The 24,059-nt window shown below is 47.3% G+C and overlaps 1 protein-coding gene across 8 annotated transcripts in view; it reads left to right on the forward strand.

Annotated features, from left to right (window-relative positions):
- The window catches only part of HIVEP3 (HIVEP zinc finger 3), a 324,947-nt gene that overhangs the window by 236,799 nt on the left and 64,089 nt on the right, over positions 1-24,059 (forward strand). For all 8 annotated transcript variants that reach the window (XM_074563334.1, XM_074563333.1, XM_074563335.1 and 5 more), the window contains 2 exons: positions 11,523-11,587; positions 16,518-22,179. In XM_074563334.1, coding sequence (XP_074419435.1) covers positions 17,062-22,179 — 5,118 coding nt within the window. In that variant the 5' untranslated portion in view covers positions 11,523-11,587; positions 16,518-17,061. The remainder of the gene's footprint in view (positions 1-11,522; positions 11,588-16,517; positions 22,180-24,059) is intronic.

A 24,059-nucleotide genomic window follows, 5' to 3' on the forward strand; every position in this document is an offset into this window, starting at 1 on the left:
CTGGTTCTGCGTTCGTTGGTAGAGCTGCTTCCAGCTGCCAGTGCACAGCGTTTCAGACGCTCCAAGTCGCCTGAGAAAATATTTATCTTGAGAAAAGTTGTGTTAATTAAACTGACTCTTCTACCAATTCCCCTGCCACGTAACGGAAACACAGCAAAGTCTTTATCAAGGAAGGTTTTCAAGATGAGGGTGGCACTGGGGACAAGCAAGCACTTGCTCAGTATGTGTAAAATGCATCTCTTTTTTTTTTCACCATTTCTGTTATGTGATAAAATATAAATGAATTTTGTTATATGTGCCCAACGAGTCAAGGCTGTTTCTGTAAATAGGAGGTTGCCGGCCTGGTGATAGGATCAGAAGCTCTGTTTTTGCCTGTAGGGAATAATAGGACCATTTTCTTCTCTTTCTGACTTTCTTTTCATTGAGAATAGGAAAAAACCCATTGTCTTTGGTCCTGAATTGGTGGGGGAAGTTTCCGTGTTGAATTATTTCCACTGAGATTCCAGGGTTTGTTTTTTTCACTGTCACTTAAATATAAATCTTTCAGCATCTTTGTGTTTGGTTAAATAAGATACAGACTGGCAAAATAAGGCATTGTGTATTGTTGCTGTGTCCAGAAAGTAACATGTTACTTAGGAAGATCTGATTTTTATTTACTTATTTCTTATCAGAGGCTATGAACAGATGCAGCAATTCCCCCATCTACACCCTGCTTTTGCATCATCCTAATTCAGACAATTAATGAGGTATTTATATTTCTGTAGTTATCTTCTGTCCTTACTGGATATTAGAGCCCGTAGGAACTCGGGTAGCTCAGTGTATCGCATCCCATGCTGGAATGCTGCGCATGGAGGACGGGCAGCTGGGTGAGAGCATGTAGCGACCTTGCAGGGCAGCAAGGAAGGAAAAACCTCCTGTCCAACAGTGTGGGAATTTCAGGCTGTGGTTGCCCCGAAGGGCTTATGGGCTCTTTAATGGTCGGTCCTCAGATTTCAATCACAAACTTCCATCAGCCTCCCAGCCTGAGGGCACTGATGTGGCTGCTCCCTGTGGGTAGGGCAGCCGTCTGTTGGATTTCCCTGCAGACCTCCTCGCGAAATACCAATGTCTTCCCGATCCTGATGTGGCTCGCGAGATCTGGTGAGGTCATGACCTGAAGTGATGCAAACTTTTCACAGCTGCAGGGATTACCCGCCTGTCATGCCATGATCTGGTAGATGGTTCAACAAAAGCAAGTGCAAGGTCCTGCACCTGGGGAGGAAGAATGCTAAGCACCAGTATAGGTTAGGGGTGGACCTGCTGGGAAGTAGTTCTGAGGAGAAGAATCTGGGGGTCCTGGTAGACAGTAAATTATCCATGAGCCAACAATGTGCCCTTGTTGCCAAAAACGCCAATGGAATCCTGGGCTGCATAGGGAAGAGTGCGGCCAGTAGGTCGAGGGAGGTCATTCTCCCCCTCTACTCTGCACTGGTGAGGCCACAACTGGAGTACTGCGTCCAGTTTTGGGCTCCCCAGTTCAAGAGGGACAGGGAACTACTGGAGCGGGTCCAGCGTAGGGCAACCAAGATGATTATGGGACTGGAGCACCTCCCTTATGAGGAAAGGCTGAAAGAGCTGGGACTCTTTAGCCTGGAGAAGAGAAGGCCGAGGGGGGACCTTATTATGGCATACAAGTATCTAAAGGGTGAGTTGAAGGAGGATGGTGCCAGACTCTTTCCATTGGTTCCCAGTGACAGGACGAGGGACAACGGGCACAAGTTAGAACATAGGAAGTTCCGTTCAAATACACGGAAAAACTTCTTTACGGTGAGGGTGATGGCACTGGAACAGGCTGCCCAGGGAGGCTGTGGAGTCCCCTTCTCTGGAGATTTTCAGGACTCGCCTGGATGCAGCCCTGAGTGATGTGCTCTGGGCAATCCTGCTTTAGCAGGGGAGTTGGACTAGATGATCTCTAGAGGTCCCTTCCAACTCTGAAGTTTCTGTGATTCTGTGATGGGTAGGCACGGTGCTGAGGGACACGGTTTAGTGGTGGGTTTGACAGCGTTAGGTTAATGGTTGGACTCAATGGTCTTAAAGGTCCCTTCCAACATGGACCATTCTGTGATTCTGTGATCCTGGGTGGCATGAGAACTGGGGCAGAGTTCCTACCAGAGCTACAAAAGCGATAGGAAGACCCTGCATTGCAAAACTCGTATCCTTTGGCCCTGCCTGTCCGTCGTGCTCACAGGGTTCTGACTCCGTCCCCGCGCCGGCGCAGCAACACACAGCCTGCTTCCCATTGCCAGGAACTTCATGCGGGTGTGCAGTGTGGCTCTGCATTTGCTCTATTTTATGGTGGTTTTGGCATTTGTTTTTTTTTCTGAAGGGAATGGGCGAGAATTAAGGACAGATAGGTCCATTCCCGCATGCCTTGATATTGCAGTTCCTTGGGCAAAAGTGACTTCCTTCTGCTCCCTTCGTGGGTGATCGGTGCTTCCCTCCTTTCTCCTCCCTTCTGCGCTCGCAGCTCCCTGGGCCCTGGTGTAACAAGGCAGGGCTGCGGCACTGATCCAGCGCCGAGCGCCTCAGCTTTGGTCCTGTGCCAGCACGGTGTTTTCTAAAGCCAGAGCAACGGCAAGCTTCATGGCAGGGGTACTTTGTCAGCCTTGATCCCTCTCTTCTTCGCTTGAGGGGGGAGGAAAAAAAATAATCAGGAAGCTGAGAGGGCAAAGCTTTTCATGTTTTCTGGGGAAACTTTCTGCTGAGCACGTGTGAGTTTTGCTGAGGCCGTGGGGGAATGCTGCGGTGAGCGGGGCGGTCAGCCGTCTCTGCGCGGAGCGCTGGGGGTTGTGGCCTGCGTGCTTTTGGCTTATTTCAGTATTGTACGTGTCGAATGGGATACTCCAGATTTTCCTGTCTGCCTTTCAAACGCCTCTCACCTTTACCAGTGACTGGCATTTAAACTCTGGAAGGATACAGCCCTTGGCGTGTTCTGAGAGCTTGCTAAAACCCTGTAAATTTACTTTGTTTTCTCAGAGAGGGAAATGACAAAAACCCATAGATATTTAATGATTATTTTTTTTTAAAGTATAAACCAGAAAACATTAGAAGGAAAAAAAAAAAAGTAACTGTGTAGGGGCCAGCCAAAACAAAGTATGAATGCCAGAGTTGGGCTGTCAGCAATAAGTTACAGAAATGAACCTGCCACACATTGGTGAATTATAGCAGAGGTCCCCGTCCGTGCCACCCAGACAGGATGTGAGATGCCGTATCTGCCCGCTGCAGAGCCCTGGCTCGGGCAGTAGCTGCTCCCGCTCCCAGATCTGCTGGTGCCTGGTTCGTTTCCCGCGTGTCAGGCGGCAGTGGCTGTCAGAGCACCTTCATCTGCCCACAGAAACCAATGGGAAGATGCTCTTCTGTCTGCAGGGCTTCGGAGATACGTGAGCAATGAGGGTGAGGGTGGGCAGAGATGGCTGGATCATGAGGCAGACCATCATTTTGTCTGCAGGTGCCATATCAGGGTTTCTGTTTGCCGCCTCTGAGCTGCTCACCTTGCAGTGGGGGGACAGTGCGTTTACAAGAGGCTGTTTACAACCCAGTTCTACCATCTCACGAACATGTTGCTCAAGGAATACCCGGGTTTTTGCATCTAACGTGTATCTGAAGGGCAGAAACCTGGAAGTCCTATGTAATCTTGCACAACAGAATTCATCAGGAAAAAAATCGAGGTCATTGGAGAGAAGGGCAGCACTCTGGCTGTACGCGTGTGATGGCACTGAAAGGACGGCGAACCAAAACTCGTGATAACTTAGCAGCGATTCCTGTTTTGTCAATTAAAGCAATGAGTTGCTTGAGCGTTGCGCGCTGTTGCGTAGTTTGACGTGCATGTAGATATACACAAAGGTGCAAATGCAATTCGGGAGTGGACGCTTCATTGCCCCATTTTGCTGTGACTGTGTAAAGAGAGGGAGCCTTATTGTGGGCTGGGACTGTAATTCTGCACAGGCATAAATTACAATGCAGCTCGCAGCCACCAGCCACCTCCGCTCCCAATGAGAGATGCTGTTTGTATAGAGACGTTTTCTGTAGCATTTCTTCTTGCTTCTGTGTTCCAAGCAAACTAGAAGCTTTTTGTGATGTCAGCTTGAACGATCACTTTGTCATTTTAGAGAGGTTATACAATAATCTCGGAGTCTGTTTTAATTTTATTTTGCTAAAGTTTTATTGCATTTTGCTTAATTGCTTCTGCTTTATTGTTAATGAGACAAAAAGCAGTTTGTGTAATAGCTTGCAGAGTAAAATTATCAAGGAGCAGAGATGGAATTTGCATGTTAAAAGTTCCTTTTTATTGTTTTCATTGTCTTCAAACTCCTCATTTGGTTTTGTTCAGTCCTACAAACCTGCTGTCCCCTGCAGGCAAAAGCACTGACCCATCTGTGCCCTGCGAGTACATGCTGAGGGTAAACTTGTCTGGACCAGGGCAGAAGGAGGAGTTCTCCATGGGCAGTATGGTACGCAGCCCGTACTTGCACTCGGCCAAGGCAGCGCCTCAACGCCTGAACGCTCCGACACTCATAAAATCACAGAATCGTAGAATGGTTCGGGTTGGAAGGGTCCTTAAAGATCACCTAGTTCCAACCCCCTGCCCTGGGCAGGGACACCTCCCACCAGCCCAGGCTGCTCAGAGCCTCATCCAGCCTGGCCTTGAACCCCTCCAGTCCTTCGTTTCTGGTCACTTCTTGCAATCGGCCACAAGCAGCCCTCTCTTCTTATATTTACGAAATACACTAAAATTCCTTATTTTCCCTATTGTGGAATGGCTTCAACTCAACTTCAACCAACCATCAGAAAACCAGAGGCTAAGTTAAACGATACAGCTAAATAGTCCATGACACTTGTTGCTTTTTCTTTTTGATTTTTTTTTTTTTCTTCAGTGAAGCCTGAGGGGAATACAACCTTCAGGAAGCCCACGAAGTGCAAAATAAACTGGAAAGGAAATTATATTAATTCAGCTGGTGAGCATCGCGCAAGAGGCTTGGACATGCAGGCTTGTGTCTGGTGTTACCCCTGCTGTGGAGAGCTGTGGAAGGCTAAACGAGTTGTTGTGAGCTCCAGGGGAAAAAAGCACAGTTGCAAGCTTTTTGCAGGGCTTTCTCGGCGTCCTTATGAAGCAAAGCCCTATAGGACTTACGTAGCCTGGCGTGGGGTCTAAATCATGGGTGGTAAAATCTGCGTATATAAAAGACTGGAGAATACTCTGCAAGGAACAGGAATTCATCTCGTCGTTACACGCAGCCGTGACTTCCTTGCTGCTGCTGCCTCTTTCCTGTCGTTCAGTACCATTTTGCATCGCGATTAACTGACCCTCTAATTTACATAGCTGCAGGCTTGCCTGCTGGGTACCCCCCCATCTCCTGAAGTCAATGAGAGAAGGGGTTCCAAAGTGACCCCTTATGGGCAGCCCAGTCCAGATGTGTGAGGACTTGCTGTTTTTCATTGCAGGGTAATACGGAACATGAAAAGTGCTGGGACGAACTTGTTTCCATTTTGGTAGTTGATTTGGGGTCCATTTTTTTGCACTGAGGGCTAAAATCACTGCTGTGTTACTGCAATATTAACTTTGGTTCTCAGATAGACAATGCGCTTCGCCTGCAGCGCGGCCGGGTCCTGGGTCCGGCATGCATTTGCACAGGGCTTGACAAGATGCGTGCAATGAGCCCAGGCTCCTACGCGTGCAAAACGGCAACTTCGTGCCCTGTGCTCTGCCTGACTTGCCGCAGATCTGCAGACAAACCTGGCTGCAAGGGAGCAACGGGTCTGGCTGGGACCCCCTCCTCCTGCCGGCGGTTGCTTACAGGTCTGTTCAAGCCGGAGCCCCGTGCTATGAGACAGCATTTTGTGTACGATGTCTCAAATCTGGCCTGTTATCTGTTTCTTAACGTTTTGGCAGCCTGACCTACACTGTGGTTCATCTCTTTGTTTAACTTCCCGTACTATACTTCCTTCTGCTCCGGACCAACCCTTGAGTTCACCAGACAGTGCGAGGAGTCAGTTCCTCAGGGCAGGAGAAGCAGGGTAGTGACCAGCTGCAGATAAACCTCCACCCTCCAGAGAAACAGAGGCTACTCATACACCGGTAAATAAAAAGAGCCAGGATCAATTTTCTGACCCTGAGGGACAGTGACATGGAAGACATCGCTCCATCTCAGTGTCTAGGCTTTGCGTGTGCTCTCTGGAGAAGGTCAAGCTTCATCTTGAAGCAAGATTCTGCTTATTGCACAGCAAAATAATGTTGGGCACTCCTTCTGTCTGCCTGGGTTTTGCATCACACCTCCACCATCCACCGGCCGGTTGGCTTTTGCACGAGGCAAACGGAGAAGGGGGCGGGCAGCGGGCAGCCACTGTTGTGCCCAGCAAGACAGTCCAGAGGTGGCTGCGTGCATCCACGGAACAAAGGCAAGGCAGTCTCTGAGGCGAGGGTCGTCAGTAAGTCAGGGGAGGGTCAAGGGAAACCATTTTCAGCTGATCTCTATGGAGCTTGCTGGCCATGAGACCAGGGACTGTGGTATTGACTGAAACCTCGTTTCCCACTGATTCACCCTGCAATTATGAGATTGAGCAGAAATCATAAACTCCATCTGAACTGTAGTTGTCCCTTTCTTTTTTTCCATTCCTCTGGTTTGAAACTATGTAGAAACATTTTGGAAGGTTTCTCAATACATGAGTTTAACCATAAGTCTCAGCAGGGGGAACATATTATTGGGGAAAGGCAATTACTGCTTTAGCTGTATGCAAGACACATTACCTTGGAAAGAATCACCATCTCGCCAATCGCTGGCTTCGCGTTCTTGGTTTGGCAGGTCTGGAGCGTTCAATTCAGATGAATTTTGAAGGAATCATTACACAGCAGTAGTTTCAAAATATTAGTTTACTAATGACTTTCTTGCAGCAATGAGGATGTGAGAAGTGAAAGCAGCAGAGATTTTTACAATCCTCCAGAGGCGATGCGACGGTGATGCACATAATCCCACGTCACAGTCACAAGCACTGAATGGTTCTTGAGGGCCGTCTTAAACATTGCGAGAGAACTTGGTTTCCTTGAGTTTTGTTCGCAAGAGAACAGGATTATTTTCACTACGAACGTAAAAACACCCAACAAACCCTCTGGAATACGAGTGCTATATTGGCATGCCCTACCTGCCTGACTTTAAATCCCAGTTGCGCTCCGTGATGGAAATGACATTACTGGAATCTCCTGCTCCCAAGCATGGGAACGGTGCTTCCGTTGCCTACAGTGAAATGGAGCGGCCGGGAGCTGGTCCAGGCAGGATGCACGAGGCTGCGTGCAGGAGCTGGATCTGCCTTAAAACCAGGCGAAGGTTTTGCACTGGATGGGGCAGAGCTGAGTATTGGCCTCTAAGGTAGGATGAAACTGCCGTGGCTTCTGCGTTTGGTGAGCGTGAGCAGGAGGAAGGGAAGTCTCAGCTGCTCTTTGCCATACCTGGGTTGGGGGTGCAGAGAGCCTCGCTCCATCTCTGGCTTTCTGGCGGTGGTGCTCGCCAGGCTGCACAGGATTTCTTGCCTTATTTTTTTTTTTTTTTTTTTTCCTTCTAGTTTCAGTGGTGATATTTCTGGGAATATTTAGCTCTGAAATATGCAGATTTTGCAATAATTACTCTTGTTCCGACTCAAATGCTTTTCTGGAAAAAAAAACAACTACCTCTTTTAAGTTATGAAAAGAGATTAACCCTTTGCACATGCCTTGCTGGCAAAACGCAGAATTGCTTTTTTTTGTCTCTTTTCCTCGTGGCGCAGGTACCAGTGCCCTTTGCTGCCTGGAAAGGTGAGAAGGGAAGTTACTGAAACCATGTGGGGCATAAGTAAAATTTAATAAGCATTCAATCCTAGACTTTTTAATGAGCAGAGAAAGTCTCCTGGATGTCTTCCCGTCTGTTTCTCATTATATGGATCCCTGTTTATATCCGTGGGTCTTTCCCTTCCCGTAGTATCCGAGGGCCTCATAGACATTAATGGATGACTCACAACACATCTGTGAAATAAGGAAGTATCCCCGTTTTAGAAACGGGGACTAACGCGGACCGTAGATGGTATGACTTGCCCGGTTTCACACAGGAAATGTGTAACTGAAGTGGGAATTGAACCCAAGTCACTTAGGTTTAGCACTGAATTGTCTTCTCCCCTCGTCAAATCTACAGCAACTCGGCAGATGTTGCATGTGTAAAATTAGTTTAAGAATCAAACATGTGAATCGTGTTGATAGATGCCTGAGTTTGTAGCTTTAAAACAAAAAGCTCCTGCTTCCTAAAAAAAAAAAAAAAAAAAAGAAGAAAGACAAAAAATCCTTCTTAAAAAAACCAAAACGATTATTTTCTAACAATCAGACGCGTGGAGCGAGCGGATTCCCCTGGGGAGCCCATCCAGCCTCCTGCTGCGCCATCCGTCCTGCTCGCCTGCACCGTGCTGGCTGCTTCCCGGGACACTAATCCAAGACTCCATCCTCACTGATGGCGCTGGGCGGGCCCTTCCTGCCTGTCCCCTGTCCCCCCGCTGGCTCCCAACCCTGTCCCTCAACTGGCCCCTCACCCCGCTCTGCCGTCGGGTAAGTGTGTCACAGGGCACCGGCTGGAAGCAGGGCTAGAGGGGAGGGGCCTGTGGATGGAGACCCAACCGCCCGAGTGATATTCACACTTCATGCGGATACGCTCGTTTTATCATGGAGCAGGGGGAGCACCGAGGGAGTGCTCTTTTGCCAATCTCAAGTGTTGCTCTGAGCAACGGAGGATGCGCTTTTTCTTTCTGTTGCTACTTTTTCAATTAGCTGTACCCACTTAGGGAGCCAGCATAGGGGGAAAGTGAACTGGGGGCCACCGTGGAGGTCCCCTTGTCCCCACGCATGGGGCTGTGCTTGCCCTATGTTGGCCGCACGTGCCAGCTTGGAATAACTTCAGCTCCAGTTTGAGCAGAGTCCTCCTTTCTCCAGCAAAGGCAGATGTTGGGGAGGAAAGAGGAGCACAGCTTGTTCATGGCTCTTCAGGGAAGAGGGGAGGAGGATTCAAGACCCTCGCAGCTTCTTACCCCCTTCAGTCTAGAAACTGCTCTCCTAATTGGCATGATGCCGTTGCTGGCAGTGGTTTGGGGAATTTCTTACCTGCTGCGTCAGGGGGTGGCCTGACAAATGGGTGTCCACACAGGCATCATGGGTATGATGATGCTGTATGGCCTAGAAATGGGCAAAGGGACATCAGAAGCTTTTGCAGAACACATCAACATTAACTGCTGCTGTGTGTCTCTTCCTGCAGCCCTGGGCTGAAGGTAGCAGCAGGAGCCGGGGCATCCTCCTCTCTCAGCGGTCAAACATTGCTGCAGGTTGAAGGTCCCATTTGTTTATCCTCTCTTTGACTCATGACTTGCTGTGCTCCTGGCTACAGGCTGGGCCAGCCCTATTTGGAAAAACGAAATGCGCTACACCGGTGACGGGGCTGGGACAGTAACTTGGGACATAGGACATGGGATCCACCTCCCTAAGAGGCAGGAGAGTTGTCTTGCATTTTATCACCCTGTGGCTGAATGCTTCATGGTGGTGCAGGGGTCACCTCTTCTCTCATGGATGCTGTGTCCGTAACACAGCATGGAGCTATCAGATACCAAAAGGATTTAAGTGGTTTGAGTTGTCAGAGACTTGGCTGGGTTTTAGGAGGCACGGCCCCAAGGGAGGTGGAATTTCAGCCCTCTGCCAGCCAAATGAGTGCTCCTTGTGCCAGGCTTTGTGGTGGCTGTGGGGTTCGAGTAGAGTTTATGACACTTCACCAAACTTGTTTCCACTTTGAGCTTGGGATTTTGGAGGAGAAACAGCTGCGTTCAGGCACCTCAGTGCTGTCCATCCACTGCTTCATTCTTCCTGACCTTAGAGGTTCTGAGAGTCTGGATAGCAAAACTGGAATGAGAAGCGGAGTGGTGAAAAAAATGACCTTTTTCTCATGGCTGTGGTTCAGGATGTTCCTCAGCTGAGAGGAGGCCACTTGACTAAGTGTTTGGTTTCCAAACTCATTCTTGCTCAGATGTTTGTATGTCCCTGTCTGCCTGGACAGAATTGGTGTCTCTGTGCAGAGGTGCACATGTCCCAGCACATGCCCAGGGGTTCTGCTGTCTGGAGAAGGGGGCTGGTGAGGTGACTTCCCGCTGCAACCCCATCTTTACACAGCTGGTATTGGCACAAGGAGGTGGCACCGGGACATTTTCAGGGGGAGGAGGAGGGTGGGGATGTGTAGATCTGAGTAGCATGGTCAGGTCTGCGGTAGCAGGAGGTCAGAGGGATAAGGAAGGTGCAGTCCAGAGTTGGACACAATATGATAAAAAGGCAAGGTGTCAGCAAGCTTGAAGGCAGGTTGAAGAAAGTGGCAGAAATGAAGCTCAAAACTTTGGGAATATTTGGGCACTTGCTTCCTAAAGGCAGAGACTGTCCTGCAGCAGCCAGTTGTGGGAGGAGACACCATCTCTGAACATGAAGACCTCGAAGGTTTCATAAAATTTTCACTAAGTCTGAGAGACCTTAAGTTGGTTTTCAAAATACTAACTAGGGTTTCTGTGCAATCAGAATTGTGTCCTGGAGATGTTTAAGTAAGCAATACGTTCTGCCACCCTTTTTCCTTCAGTGGCTCAGAAACGCTGTGACCATGTAGGAAAGGAAGAGAGAGGTGTTCTGTCCTGACGCTGTTATTCGGTGAGCTGAGCTCTGGTGGCAGGTTCAAACCCCGCTGCTGCAGAGTGGATTGCACAGTTGCCACTGGACACAGGATTTGGTGATGGGGGCATCAACTTGGAGGAACTCAAACGAGTTCCGCCGTATATTCTCCTGTGGAATTGCAATGCTTGTGTCTGTGAAGGGAATGGCTTTGTCTTTGCATGTAAAGAAAACGCGGAGCACGGTCCACACTCAGGGTCATTTTTCAAAGTAGATCTTCACTTGGGATGTTGCTTTCCTTTATCTGAGTCTCACCCAGGTGTAGATCAATGCATTTGTGTTAGGAGTGTGGTGGAAGGTAAGTACGGAGGAACTAAATGCTTTACTGAAAACTAAAGGTGGTCTAAGTGCAAAACTTGGGACTAAACGTGAGCTTCGGAGGAAGGGCTGCAGCACCTGCATACTGATCTGAACACTCAGTAGCTGAGCAGGCCTGAACTCCGTGCCAGGGTGTGGAGCTTTGGTCTCGTCTGCACTGCATCTGCCTGCGGCTGACACCAGCCAGGCTGTGGTTTCCCTCGCAGCCCGCTCCGGGAGGAGGAATACCCCGTGGTAACGCATTTTGTACGAGCGGGCAGGTCACCATCAGGGTAAACATGCTGAAGGAGGTGAATGCAGTCACCAAGGGCTTCTCCAGCTGTTGGGACTGAGTTTGTGTACTGTTCCGGTTACCAAGCAATCCTCTCCATCAGGGCACCTGATGTAAGTCCTGTGTGCTCACTGCTGAGATGGCATTTTAACGTACGCGCATTATGATTCCAACGAGCTGTTTCTTTTACAGACTGAATTGAATCGTGGGCAAACAAGAGAGAGACACCGCCAAAATTACAGACTACCAAATCCACTGTAAGTAATCTCGTTTTTTTTCCCTAGTGACTTATCCTGGGCACGTGCAGTGCCCTTTGCAGTGGACTCAACCTGGGGCTAGGGCTTGCTTGTCTCTTTGTCTACTTTTCGTTGCTTTTTCTTCAATATATTGGAGAAACTTTTGCCCGGCGAGTCCCCCCCGTGCTGCAGCAGCGTTTTATATTACTGACTCTAGTTACAAGAGGTAATGACGGGAGATCTGCTGTTGCTGCCCGCTGTTTGCCTTGCTAATCCCCCTCAGTCATAAATCACTTTGAGTGTCCAAGGTGGCGTCTGCCCTTTCGTTCAAAGCTACGGTCAGGATCTAGTTGCAAAGACGATGATCTCTGGGTAGCAGAATGCCCCACCGTCCATCACCTTATCTGCTTTGATAAAGCATGGACTTGCAGATTTTTTGTGAGAACTGAGAAACAGCGTGACCTACTGAAAAGAGGGATCTGGTTTTCCACAGATGTGTCTCTCCAGATTGATTCATCCATAGTTTAAAAAGAGGCAAATGTTAAATAAAGCTTTTTCCGCAGACAGGACTTTTTAGTGGCTACCAGTAAGAAGGGAGCTGTGCTTTTCCCTCAGTGGAGTAGAACCAAGGGGCTTGGGCTTTGCCTCATTCACTCACTATCACAAAATTTGGGAGATTTAAAAATGTATTTAACTTCTGTCAATTATGTTGGTCATTGGTTAAATTTGTTTCAATTTGGCCAAACGGCTTCAAAGTTATCGTGAGGAATAAACAGGCGGATTTTCCAGTAGCACATAAGCCTGGCATCCTCAAAAACAGGCCAAATTTTGGTGTATAGAAGAAAATGCTGCTGTGGCTGGAACAGTATAGAAAAAGCAGAGTTGTAATAGCTTCCTGCTGACCACACTGGATCTCGATCTGGCTGGGATGTGACCAAACAGCCGAAAAAATCCTTCCATCTGCTTGAGTATTGCAAACAGCAGTTTTGCCACCAAGAGGGTTTTAAGGAACCACTGTAATGAGATGTTTCAGCGTCCTGGAAACAAAAGGAAAGCGACAGAAAGCCAAGCACTGCAGTTTTCCACATGTCGCTTGAAAGGAATGAATTCCGGAGGCCAACTGACGTAGAGGAAGTCCTGATGCCTTCCAGTGTCTTTTCGGTGATGGTCCCACCTGGAGCTTGGGTGGCAGGTGCAGCCCGCGGCATTTCTCTTCACTTACGGGGCGGCTCAATCCCAAATCCACTAGTAAAGAGCTTGTTTGGGGCATGGCTGCATATATGTGGTGAATGTCCCAGGCACAGAGGGACCAACCTAAGGCTGGACACTGGTTTGCTCTTCCTCAAACCCTTTCGGAGGATTTAGGTGAGGTTTAGGATTGGGAGAGACTCTGTGCCTGGGCCTCTGTGCAGGAATTCATCTCAGCCGTAATAAGGTAATTCAAAATACCAACGATTGTGACTGTCTAAAAGAACGTTTCTAAGCATTTTTTCGTCAGGCTTTAGGGTAAAATTCTGGTCCCATTAAAATCAGAAGGAATTTTGTTATTGATTTCTTTCATCAGGGTGGCAGTCTTTGTTTCTGTCGTTGAGAATGAAACAGGCATTTCTGTTCATGTTCGCTCCATTGCATTTCAAGTAAAACCCTAAGAAATTATGTTTGAATAGAAATAATAGCTGGAATCCCCAGTTTTAGTGCCCGTACTTTGGATTTGGTCACAGACATGCAATGTTAGCAGCTGGAAACCATGTGCCATAAAATCCCTGTGACTTTTTTTCTTAAAGATTTGCCGATGTTGTGCCAGTGCCATGCGCTGCCTTGCTGCGCCTTAGCTGCTGTCGTGCTCTTCCGCAGAGAGCGCAGTGCAGAACACGCGCAAAATGAAAGGGATAAGCAAAAATAGTAGGGGCACAACACACGCCAGAGAGAAGAAACTATGCGGGTCATCAGGAGGCGGAGCTGAAAGCGAAAGCAAAAGATGTGCCTTTTCTGAGAAAAAATGGGAGAACTGGGAAAGTGTAATGAATATTAAAAAGCTGAAGTCTGAAGACAGATTTTTGACTGAGGTTAAGAGAACAGAAAATGGAAGGAAAATGAGGAAGAAGAAAAAAAAAAGTAAAAAAAAGAGTAGGTTTTCCCACCCATGTTAGTCCCATTGGATTTGCAGAAGGAGCCAGTAGGAAGCTGTCTGTATGCAGAGGAGCTCTGTGGGGCTGACCCACACCAGCTCTCGTCTCTGCCAGCTGGAGGGATGCACCAGGCCAAAGAGAGAACAGCGGAACAAGATCTCTTATCCGGTTTGATGCAGAGAGATGCTCCTTAGCTACTCCAGGTTGTATCCGAGCTGGGCAGAGCAGTGGTAGGCGTCTGCAACCAGATCCTTGGGAGCTCTCATTCCCTTCCTCTACCATGCCTCCAAGTTCATCGGGGAGAAATCCTCCTACAGTTTTTAGCTGAGTGGACTTTGTTTTTTTCTGCCCCTTTATTTTGCATTGTTGAATTTTCCTTTGAGAGGTATCAATCCGGAGTAACCGCATCCAGCTAGGAGAATTGTCTTTTGCCATTGCCATTCCAGGGGCCATTTCTGGTAATTGAAAAAATGTGTAGAAAGTAGCCCAAAATGCCCCAGAATGGCTGTGCTCGCTGCTGTAAGCAGCAGGTGTGCTTGTTTGTTGACCAATTCTTTAAATGTTAACTTTTATGCAGAGTTCCCAGCAAAATCAGCTGGGGCCCATGTGTTCATCAGAGGAGGCTGAGGATGGTCTGAACATTTGGGATGATATTGAATCATCTCAGGAAGCTTCCTCACAGCCCTAATTATTATACACTTAGGAGTGGATATGGAGGCTATAGGAGAAAACACACTATTAAAATGTCTTTCAAGTATTCTCGAGTTGGCAGTTCTTAAATGTGAGTGCTTGAGCTTGTGGGAGGCAGAGCTGACTTTGTGCTTCCTGAAAAAGTCTCTGCTTAAATCCATTTCTAGCAAGTTGATGGGCTCTATGTGTCATGAGCGGGGCAAGGAACAGCATCTTGGGCAAAAATCAACTTGATAAATTGGCTCCACAACTGCCTTTGATCTTGAGTAAGTCCTGTGCTCTAAGTATGGTGCTCTAAGTCTAGCCCAGACCACAGTCAGCGTTAGGTAGCATCACGGAGCCAGCACTCTCCAAAACGGGGGTGCAAAATGTAATTAATTACTCCTCATAGCAATAAGCCCATAAACAGGAGGCACCTTTCTTAGCAAGTTGGGGCAAGTGCGAGTGCTCTGCAGGTCCCGGGGAGATGTGAAGCTCCTGCCAGAGGGGAGCAGAACCTGTATTTGAGGAAAAGGAAGGTGAAGTTTAAGGATAAAACTAATTTTCTTTACTTTTACCTAAGATACGGGTGTCACAGCTGGCCAAGTAAGCCACTCATCCAATCAATAAGAGATGCCATCTCAGGGCAATCAACCTCTAAAAATCTCACGTTAGGTCCCTCATTGGCACCTGCCTCTCTGAGTCACAGTGTGGGGAGATGTGTCTAAGGACTTGAACCCTGACTTGTGGCCATCTAAGTTTAGGAGAAATCAATCCTGTCCAAAGAATAACCAGTTTTTAACTTTGGTCACGGTGTATCCTAGGATGTTATCACATCTTTAGGCTCTGCTAAACTAAACCTTACACTCCAGGTCTCTCTTTTCTCATTGAATGTGGAGCATCCACAGGGCTGTAGCGATGAATTAGGAGTGTGTAATCCTCGGAGGACTTCATGTTGAACACAACCAACCTCTTCTTCTGGCTCTCCACTGCTGCTCCTCATGAGGAAGTTGGGCCATTGTGCAGCTAAAATCTCAGTCCCCTGTGCTTCCCTGTTTTCCTGGGTTTAGATTTCAGCCCCATCCATGCGCCCTCCCCCCGCATGGGGCAGGATCACAGCAGCAGGGCTTTGAGTAATTTCCCATAATGAAACCAATGCAATGCTGCCATAGCAAGGCACGGCACCCTAAGGCAGGTAATAGCGTCATAAAGAAGGAAGATATTTATTTTCTCGTTGTAAATGACATGTACCAATTTGCTTCACTTAAAAAGCACCACCCTTATTTTCCTTAGGAGCACCCCACCTGCTTTCTATTCCATATTCCCTCTCTTGGTGATGTTGTCTTATTTCAGTGGAATCAGAGTGTTTCCTCCCCGAGTGTCTCCTTACTAGCTGTATTTGCTGACAAGGGTCAGGGTTTTATAGGGGGTTTTATAGAGGTTTAATAGAGCCTCACATTCAGATTCATTGTAAGAAGGGTTCCCCATTATCTACAGCCAATTTCGACACCCTGCCTGTACGAGATGTGGGCATGCTATAGAAGTTGGATTTACACCATTGTTTGGCAGCAAAAGGCAGGAAATTAAAGAGGCAACATTTCAGTAAAAGGCTGTGTGTGCTTCCTCTTTACCTGCTATTGTTGTAAACGACACCGAAGGTTATTGCAAGCTTAAGAGCGGATTTTACACAGAAAAGATTTGCTTTTTCTATGTCAGTGAATGTATGTGCTGCATTAGGCGGTGCTTTGTATTTCGTCGGCTTTGCTGTGTAGTCTGTTTGGAAGGGAAATATAATTATAAAAATTGTAAACCCATAAATGTTTGCAGGAGATTAGGAGGAATTCAAGTTTCAAACCATTATAGTATGTTTTTCAAAACTGTGTTTCAAGTTGCTGTCTTTGCTTACTGCTACAGAGCCAGGCTGCGTGTGCATTAAACTGAGCATGAGTCCAAGGTTTGACTTACTACAATTTATGTTTAGATTACTATTAAAAGTAATGTCTCATGAATGGTACGCATTCAATCGGTTATTCTGCATTTCTTTTGTGCAAAATGTTTACTGTCATCCTCTGTAAAACTAGCAGCATTTAATTACTTAAACACAAATACTGAAGTAATTTTCTCTGTTTGTTTTCTTTTGGCTGTAATTACAGAAACGTGGGAAATACTTTTCCAAGGCTTTTGAACTCAAAAGTGGAACAGAAGGAAGACACAGGGGGACACACACCGTTCAGTGTTATTTTCCTTGCACAGGAAAAAAAGATCATTATGAGATGAGCACCAAAGTCTCAAGTTTTCAAAGGTTTGCATAACAAACAAGAGACACATTGTGGGTTGCATCTTGACTTTGAAGACTTGCCACTGTCAACTGAAATAAAATGGCAAGGTTTAAAGCCTTAACCAAGTTCACAAGGAAAATATTTGGACTAAAAGTTTTGGAAAGTTTTCTCTCTTTGAAGTAGTTTGTCATGTGTTACCAATGTGAACTTTATTGACCCTGAAACATTTTTTTTTTTTGAATCAAATAGCAACTAGTGACACTTTAGTAAAATCTTAAATCAACAACCATCTCCTGGCGGCTCCAGCTTCGTAGCAAATGCAGGCAAAACAGGGAATCTACAGAAGAGACCTTTATTATTCGTAAATGAAGCCTGCCAAAACCTTCCCGAAATAGCATTCAAAGACCCTTTTAAGGTCATGGATCCTGAACAAAGCCAGAAGAGCACAAAAAAGGCTGAGGAAAGTCCAAGAAAGAGGCTTCCCAAAGGAGAGGCTTTCCAAGCCAGTATTTCATCTGCAGCTACGTACCAGGGCAGCTCTGCTTCTTCGCAAGGAACCCCTCTCCGAGATATCATATCGCAGCAGCACTTTTCTGGTTCTTTGCCGATTCCAAGAGAAGAATCTCAGGAGAAGACTGGACATCAGAAGCAACCTAAGCCTTCCTCTTTTGAACATCCTCCCCACGTTTCGCAGCTTCAGCAGCACGCACTGTCACCAGCATTTATGTCTCCTGGGAAACCAGAGCATGTCCTTGAAGGTCCCACATGGCAGCTAGTTGATCCAGTAAGACCAGGTCCTTCTGGCTCCTTTTCATCACCCGGACTTCACTCTCACCACGGCCAGCTCTTACCTTCCCATTCACCAATCATTCCTGGAGAGGACATGCCGTCCGTTCAAAAGGTCTATATCCCTCGCCCTTCGCAGGTTTCCTTAAAGCAAGCTGAGGAAGTGCACAAGAAGGAAAAGAAACCTCAGAAGCCAGGCAAATATATTTGCCAGTACTGCAGCAGGCCTTGTGCGAAGCCAAGTGTGCTCCAAAAACATATCAGGTCACACACGGGTGAGAGGCCATACCCTTGCATTCCATGTGGCTTTTCTTTTAAGACTAAGAGCAATTTGTATAAACATAGAAAATCTCATGCTCATCGAATAAAGGCTGGGCTGGCCTCAGGGATTGGAGCGGAGATGTATCCATCGAGCTTAGAAATGGAAAGGATTGGCGGGGAGGACTTCGAAGAGCCAACAGAAGGAGAAAGCACAGATTCAGAGGAGGAAACAGGTGCAATGTCAGGCCATTCATTAGAGCTCTCACCTAGGCAGAAGCACACCCTGTTGTCCAGTAGTTTGCTGAGTGGAGGGAGCCAAGGTTCCAGCCACGACCGGTGTTCATTGTCTCATTCCAGTATGTCTCAGTCTCTTGAGGACAGCACCCAGTTTGTGGAGCCATCATCAGACCATGCTCTGAGCCATAAATCTGAAGATACACATACTATAAAGCAGAAGCTTGCACTCCGCTTAAGTGAACGGAAAAAGGTCATAGATGAACAAGCTTTCCTGAGCCCCGGAAGCAAAGGGAGTACCGAGTCGGGCTACTTCTCAAGATCAGAAAGTGCAGAGCAGCAGATCAGCCCACCAAATACTAATGCAAAATCTTATGCAGAAATTATTTTTGGGAAATGTGGTAGGATTGGGCAAAGGACTGCAGCGTTAGGTACAAACACAACCCAAGGGTTTCCGCACCTGTCTACTGAAGAGAAACCTAGTATGGTACCGTTATCTGTGCCTAGAACACAGGTTATTGAACACATCACTAAGCTAATTACAATTAATGAAGCTGTTGTAGATACCAGTGAAATAGATAGCGTTAAGCCTAGAAGAAGCTCTTTATCTAGACGTAGCAGCATTGAATCTCCAAAGTCTGGTGTATATAGAGAACCGTTTCAGTTTGATATCAAGTCTGGTTCCAGTAGCCAGTTGGATGCATCGAAAGTGTTGACATCCCACAGTGAAAAAATTAAGCCCGAACAATCATTGTTGTCACTTCAGCAATCCCACAGTGCCACAGAGACAGTGCCTCTCCTAAGAAGCCACTCAATGCCTTCTGCTGCATGCACTATAAGCTCCCCACATACCTTTAGAGGTAGCTATTCATTTGATGATCACATCATGGAGCCTGAAGTCTTAAGCCGCAGTCAAGCGTTTTCTTCCCATCCTCGAATGCTAAAACGACAACCAGCTATTGAGCTACCTTTGGGAACAGAATATGTCTCCGAGGAGGTTAGCTCCACGAACAAAGAAACTGTTTCCAAACCTCCCGAGGAGCCTGAAACCAAGGAAAGCGAACTTACCAAAAAGTCACGGAAGGGTCCGAAAGTTAAAGGGTTCATGTACGAGTGTAACGTATGTGGTGCTCGGTATAAGAAAAGGGACAATTATGAAGCCCATAAGAAATACTACTGCTCAGAACTGCAGCTTTCAAAGCCTCGTTCTTCCACTTCCCATACCTCTTCAGAGACTGAGAAAAGCGTTGCGGATCCTGACACGTGGCCCCAGGTGATGCATTACAAGCTAGGGAGCAGTTTGGAGCTGACCCCGCTCCGAAAAAGACGAAAGGAAAAGAGTCTTGGTGATGACGAGGAGCCTCCAGCTTTCGAGTTGTCTGACACTCCCTCCTCCAGTACTGGGCCAGGGACTCAGTTTGCAAACCCGGCGTCATCTGATATCGCTTTAAACCTAACCCGTGAATCCATTAAGTCACCAGCAGATCCAGGTAAATCCGCACCTTCTGATGTCAGTGCCAGCTTTCATTCCAGGAATACCAAACCGGCTCCGAGTGTGGAGGGCAAAGAGAAAAGAACAACCTCAAAGGAGATCTCCGTCATCCAGCATACGAGCTCCTTTGAGAAGTCCGACTCTGTCGAGCAGGTGAGCAGCTTGGAAGAAGAGAAACCCTTGTCACAGTACTCATCTCAGCCAACACCCCAGCACAGCCGACCGCCTCACTCCCTGCAGCCCAAGCTGGTACGCCAGCCCAACATCCAGGTCCCGGAGATTCTGGTCACAGAAGAGCCTGACAGACCAGAAATGGAGCCAGAGCCTCCTCCAAAAGAGCCAGAGAAAACAGAGGAATTTCAGTGGCCGCAGAGGAGCCAGACCCTTTCTCAGCTCCCTGCAGAGAAACTCCCACCAAAAAAGAAGAGGCTGCGGCTGGCAGAAATGGCTCAGTCCTCCGGAGAGTCCAGTTTTGAATCAGTCTCTCTCACCCGAAGCCCAAGTCAGGAAAGCAGCATATCCCACGGCTCCAGCCACTCTGTGTCGTTTGATCGTGAAGACCACGGCAAGTCGGAGTCGACCAGTCAGCCCTCTGAATCCCACCCAAAGCCTCCTGGCGTTGGCTCACATATGTTGATGGTACCAAGCCACCATCATCATTCCAGGGAAATGCGGAGATCCGCTTCTGAGCAGACACCGAATGTGTCCCATCCTTCCCAGATGTCAGAGACCCGCAGTAAATCATTTGACTATGGGAGCTTGTCGTCCACTCCTGCCTCAACCCCTGGCCCCTCAACCTCCTCAGCTCCACAGGAGAGAAGGAAATGCTTTCTAGTTAGGCAGGCATCCCTCACTAGACACCCAGAGCACGAGCCAGACTCAGCCCCAACAGGCCGTCCAGAGACAGAAGATCCAATTCCTTCTTCAAGTAAATCTCCTTCGACAAGTTTGCCCCATCAGCCAACATCTTCACCCCCTTTGCCCTCTCATGGTACTTACCCAAGTGAAAAGAGTCAGCCAAAAGACAGCCCTCAGCCAGCCTATACCCAGCCATACACAGAAGCTCTACAAGTGTTTCATCATCCCGTACCACAGCTAACGCTGCATGAAAAGCAGTTCATGTCCCCACAAGTTTCTATCTTTCCTTACCAGCATCTCCTGCCGCAGCCAGGGCAGTCTGCAGAGCTCTTTGCCGCACACACTATGTCTGACATCCTCTCTGCTCAGTTCACCATGCCTCAGATTCCTCCTTCCATATTTCAGACCCCACCACTGCCCCTTCCGCAAACGCTCATCCACCCAGGCCCCCTTCATATTGCTCCTCCATTAATGTCTCACCCTGCCGAGGTGCCATTCAGGCAGCATCCTTCATTCCTGCCGGTGCATTACCCTGGGTCCTCACCCATCTCTTCAGCCTTTTTTCTGCCTCTTCAGTCTCAGTTTGCTCTCCAGTTGCCAAGTGAAGCTGGTGGACATTTACCGCAGATCAAATCCAGTTTATTCCCAGCAGCAGGAACTTCCAGTCTTTCCCCGTGCACAGAATATAGCTCGGACAGTAGGTTGCACCCTCTGACCTGCACAGCAAGTCCTCCGGTGTCTGTATCTGCGTCTCAGCTCGTTGTTCCTACACGGTCAGACCCAATGGTGTCGCTTGTTGTCCCTGTTCGCATACAGACAAATATGCCGTCCTATGGGAGTGCGATGTACACAACGCTGTCCCAGATTCTGGTCACTCAGTCACAGTGCAGTTCCTCTTCTATCGTTCTCCCAAAATTTGATGATCGCCAACCCAAGGGTACCCTGGTTTGTAGCGCTGATGTTCATGGACTAGGTTTCGATCTGGCACAGATGATCACAGAGGATCAAAGAAGCATTTTCCAGAGCCCCTATCTGAGAGTGCCCTTGCCCTTACCAGAACGAAAAGGCTATATGCCACTCACCTCCCCATCAGACAGCATCCTTGGACTGGAAGGAGGCCCATCAACAGTTGGTGGAAGCAAAAGGATGCTCTCTCCAGCTGGTAGTTTGGAGCTGACAATGGAAACACAACAGCAGAAGAGAGTGAAAGAGGAGGAGGTGTCTGAAGCAGAAGAGAAGTTGGAAGTGGTGAAGCCACCTAGTGCAATAGAGGAAGGGAAAAAGCAGGATAAATCTCGCTTTCTTGCAGAAAGCCAAGGCAGGGTCGAGGTTGAGACACCACCTAGTTTGTCTTTAGAGCAGTCAGAGCCAAAGGAAGTCCCAAGTACTTTGCAGCAAGCTGTGTCCCATTCAGGTTCTCCAAGTTTTGAGGCACTGGAAGAGTATAAGCAGACAGCTGGCACGCAGTTCCTCAGCAAGGCACCTTTGCAACCCGTGAAGAAAGAAGACTCCAAAGAACTGGTGGAGCAGTCTCCACCAAACCCTTCAAGCCCTGCACCTCTGTCTGAGGTCACTCATAGTGCAATGAAGTCTCGAGAAGGTACAGATACGAAGAAGGTACTTCAGTTCCCCAGTCTCCACACAACCACTAATGTCAGTTGGTGCTATTTAAACTACATAAAGCCAAATCATATCCAGCAAGTTGATCGACGATCTTCAGTGTATGCCAGCTGGTGTATTAGCTTGTATAATCCTAACCTTCCAGGTATATCCACTAAAGCAGCCCTGTCCCTCCTGAGGTCCAAGCAGAAGGTGAGCAAGGAAACCTACACCATGGCTACTGCTCCACGTCCAGAGGCAGGCAGGCTTGTCCCGTCCAGCTCCAGGAAGCCAAAAATGACAGAGGTAATGCAATCCTATATATTTCTCCTCATCCATTTGGATACATGGGAAGAGGGGGACGAGGGACGGGGAGTTGCTATTCTTAGTTTAATAGGAGTTTATTCATCCCTCTCTCAGTTTGGTGAGCACTTGTTCTCAGTGAAACTTTTAGAATGAAGAAGCTAAAACCCACTGTAATAAAAAAAAATTAAAAAAAAAAAAAAAAAAGAAAGGCAAGCCTACTCCAAGGCAACGTGCCATATTTCTGTTCTCCGGTTTCTACTTGCCTTGTAATCAAAAGAGCATGTAGGAATCACCACCGCACCATGAACTGCCACTGCTCAAGCACAAAGGATTAGACTGATTTGCATTTGTCTTGATACTTCAAATAGCTTTACAACTTTTTTTTTTTTTTTTTTATAAATGCTGTTATAATTCCCTACATTTTGCATGTTATAAATGAAAAAGGATTACCTTGGGGAAATGGGATTCTGTCTGGTTGTGCATCTGCTGATCTCACATTAATGAACATGGAGAGGCATGCTTAAAAGTGTTTAAAAATATTAAAGGGAGATTTGCAAGTGTATTTAGGCACCCAAAGAAGCGTAAAGGCATGCAGTGACATTTATAAAAGTGCCTCAGTGGGTTAGATGTGGAGCCTTGTTAAAACATCCGTGCCATTTGGTCCATCTCGTTAATGTCCTTAGCTGTCTACCTGCTTTTCCAGGTATCTAAGGATATTTATAACTGGTCTTTAGAGCTAAGGGGAGCGAGGCAAACAGCTTCACAGGAGTAGAGCTCACTAAAGCCGTTGGCCATATGGGCACAGAAGTGTTTAAGACACTTCTGGTAGCTGCCTAGTGTTATACAGCTCGTTTTGAGGCCAGACTTTCCCCTCTTGGTTAATGCTGAACCATACAGATCCCTTTAATCCAGATCATGTTCATGCAGATTAGCAAACTCTAAAGCTCTAAAGATGTTTGCAGTTTGATATTCATCTCAAGTCAATTTATACTGATGGATTATTCATTTTATTTCTGTATCATTAAATGAGCTCTGAATATTAAATTTATCATAATCGCTGCTGCAGCTGCTGCTTATAAATATGTCTTAAAATGCACAGTAGAGACACTTTGATTCAATAAAACTTTATTTCTCTTCATCATTTCCACTATTCTTCTGCAGAAATCCAAAAGACAGAATTTCCAGGGACGTAGGGGCAGATAATCACCTGTGCAGTGCAATAACCCCGCTAATGCCTGATACTTGTGCACTCTTTTTCAAAGGATTTTATCTGAACGGTGTTGCACCATCCTTGATTTCGTTCTCTAACAGAAGTGCCTGTGCTCCTCTGAGCTCTGCTCTTTGACATGGTGCTAAAATACAGACTAAGTGTGTGTTTCAGAAATATGAGCCCCCCATACCCTGAAGTGAAGCTCTAAACGGGAATGGTTCAGCCCTTAGCCAACAAAATACATGTTTCACTGCGTGCATTTGCTCAAAAGCCTCAAAAACCTTTCAGACAAAACCCTATAAGCTGACTGGGGGGTGAAAGTTAAAGTTTTCGTGGTACAATTTGCAAAAGCAAGAGTTAGTCCTGCCCAATTCACCTAGGAAATGGTGTAGCCTAAATCTAATATTAATACCTGCTGCTTGCAGGAGCGCGGTTTGCAGAAATTACGTTAATTTCAACGGAGACAAATTGGCCTCACGCCAAGCGGAGAAATAATTTTTGATTAGATGATCAGTGGGAGTGAAATCCTCAGTTTAGGCTTTCCAATGCTCACGACTGGCACAGATTAGGAAGCGGCGTCGCTGGTTACTCAGAAAGATGCGCTTAGTGGGAGCTGCGTAGTGGTAGCATCAATCAAAGGTTGAAAGTTCAACCTTCACTTAACTCCGCT

The sequence above is a fragment of the Larus michahellis genome, chromosome 19 (assembly GCF_964199755.1).
Source record: "Larus michahellis chromosome 19, bLarMic1.1, whole genome shotgun sequence".
In the NCBI taxonomy this organism is placed as follows: domain Eukaryota; kingdom Metazoa; phylum Chordata; class Aves; order Charadriiformes; family Laridae; genus Larus; species Larus michahellis.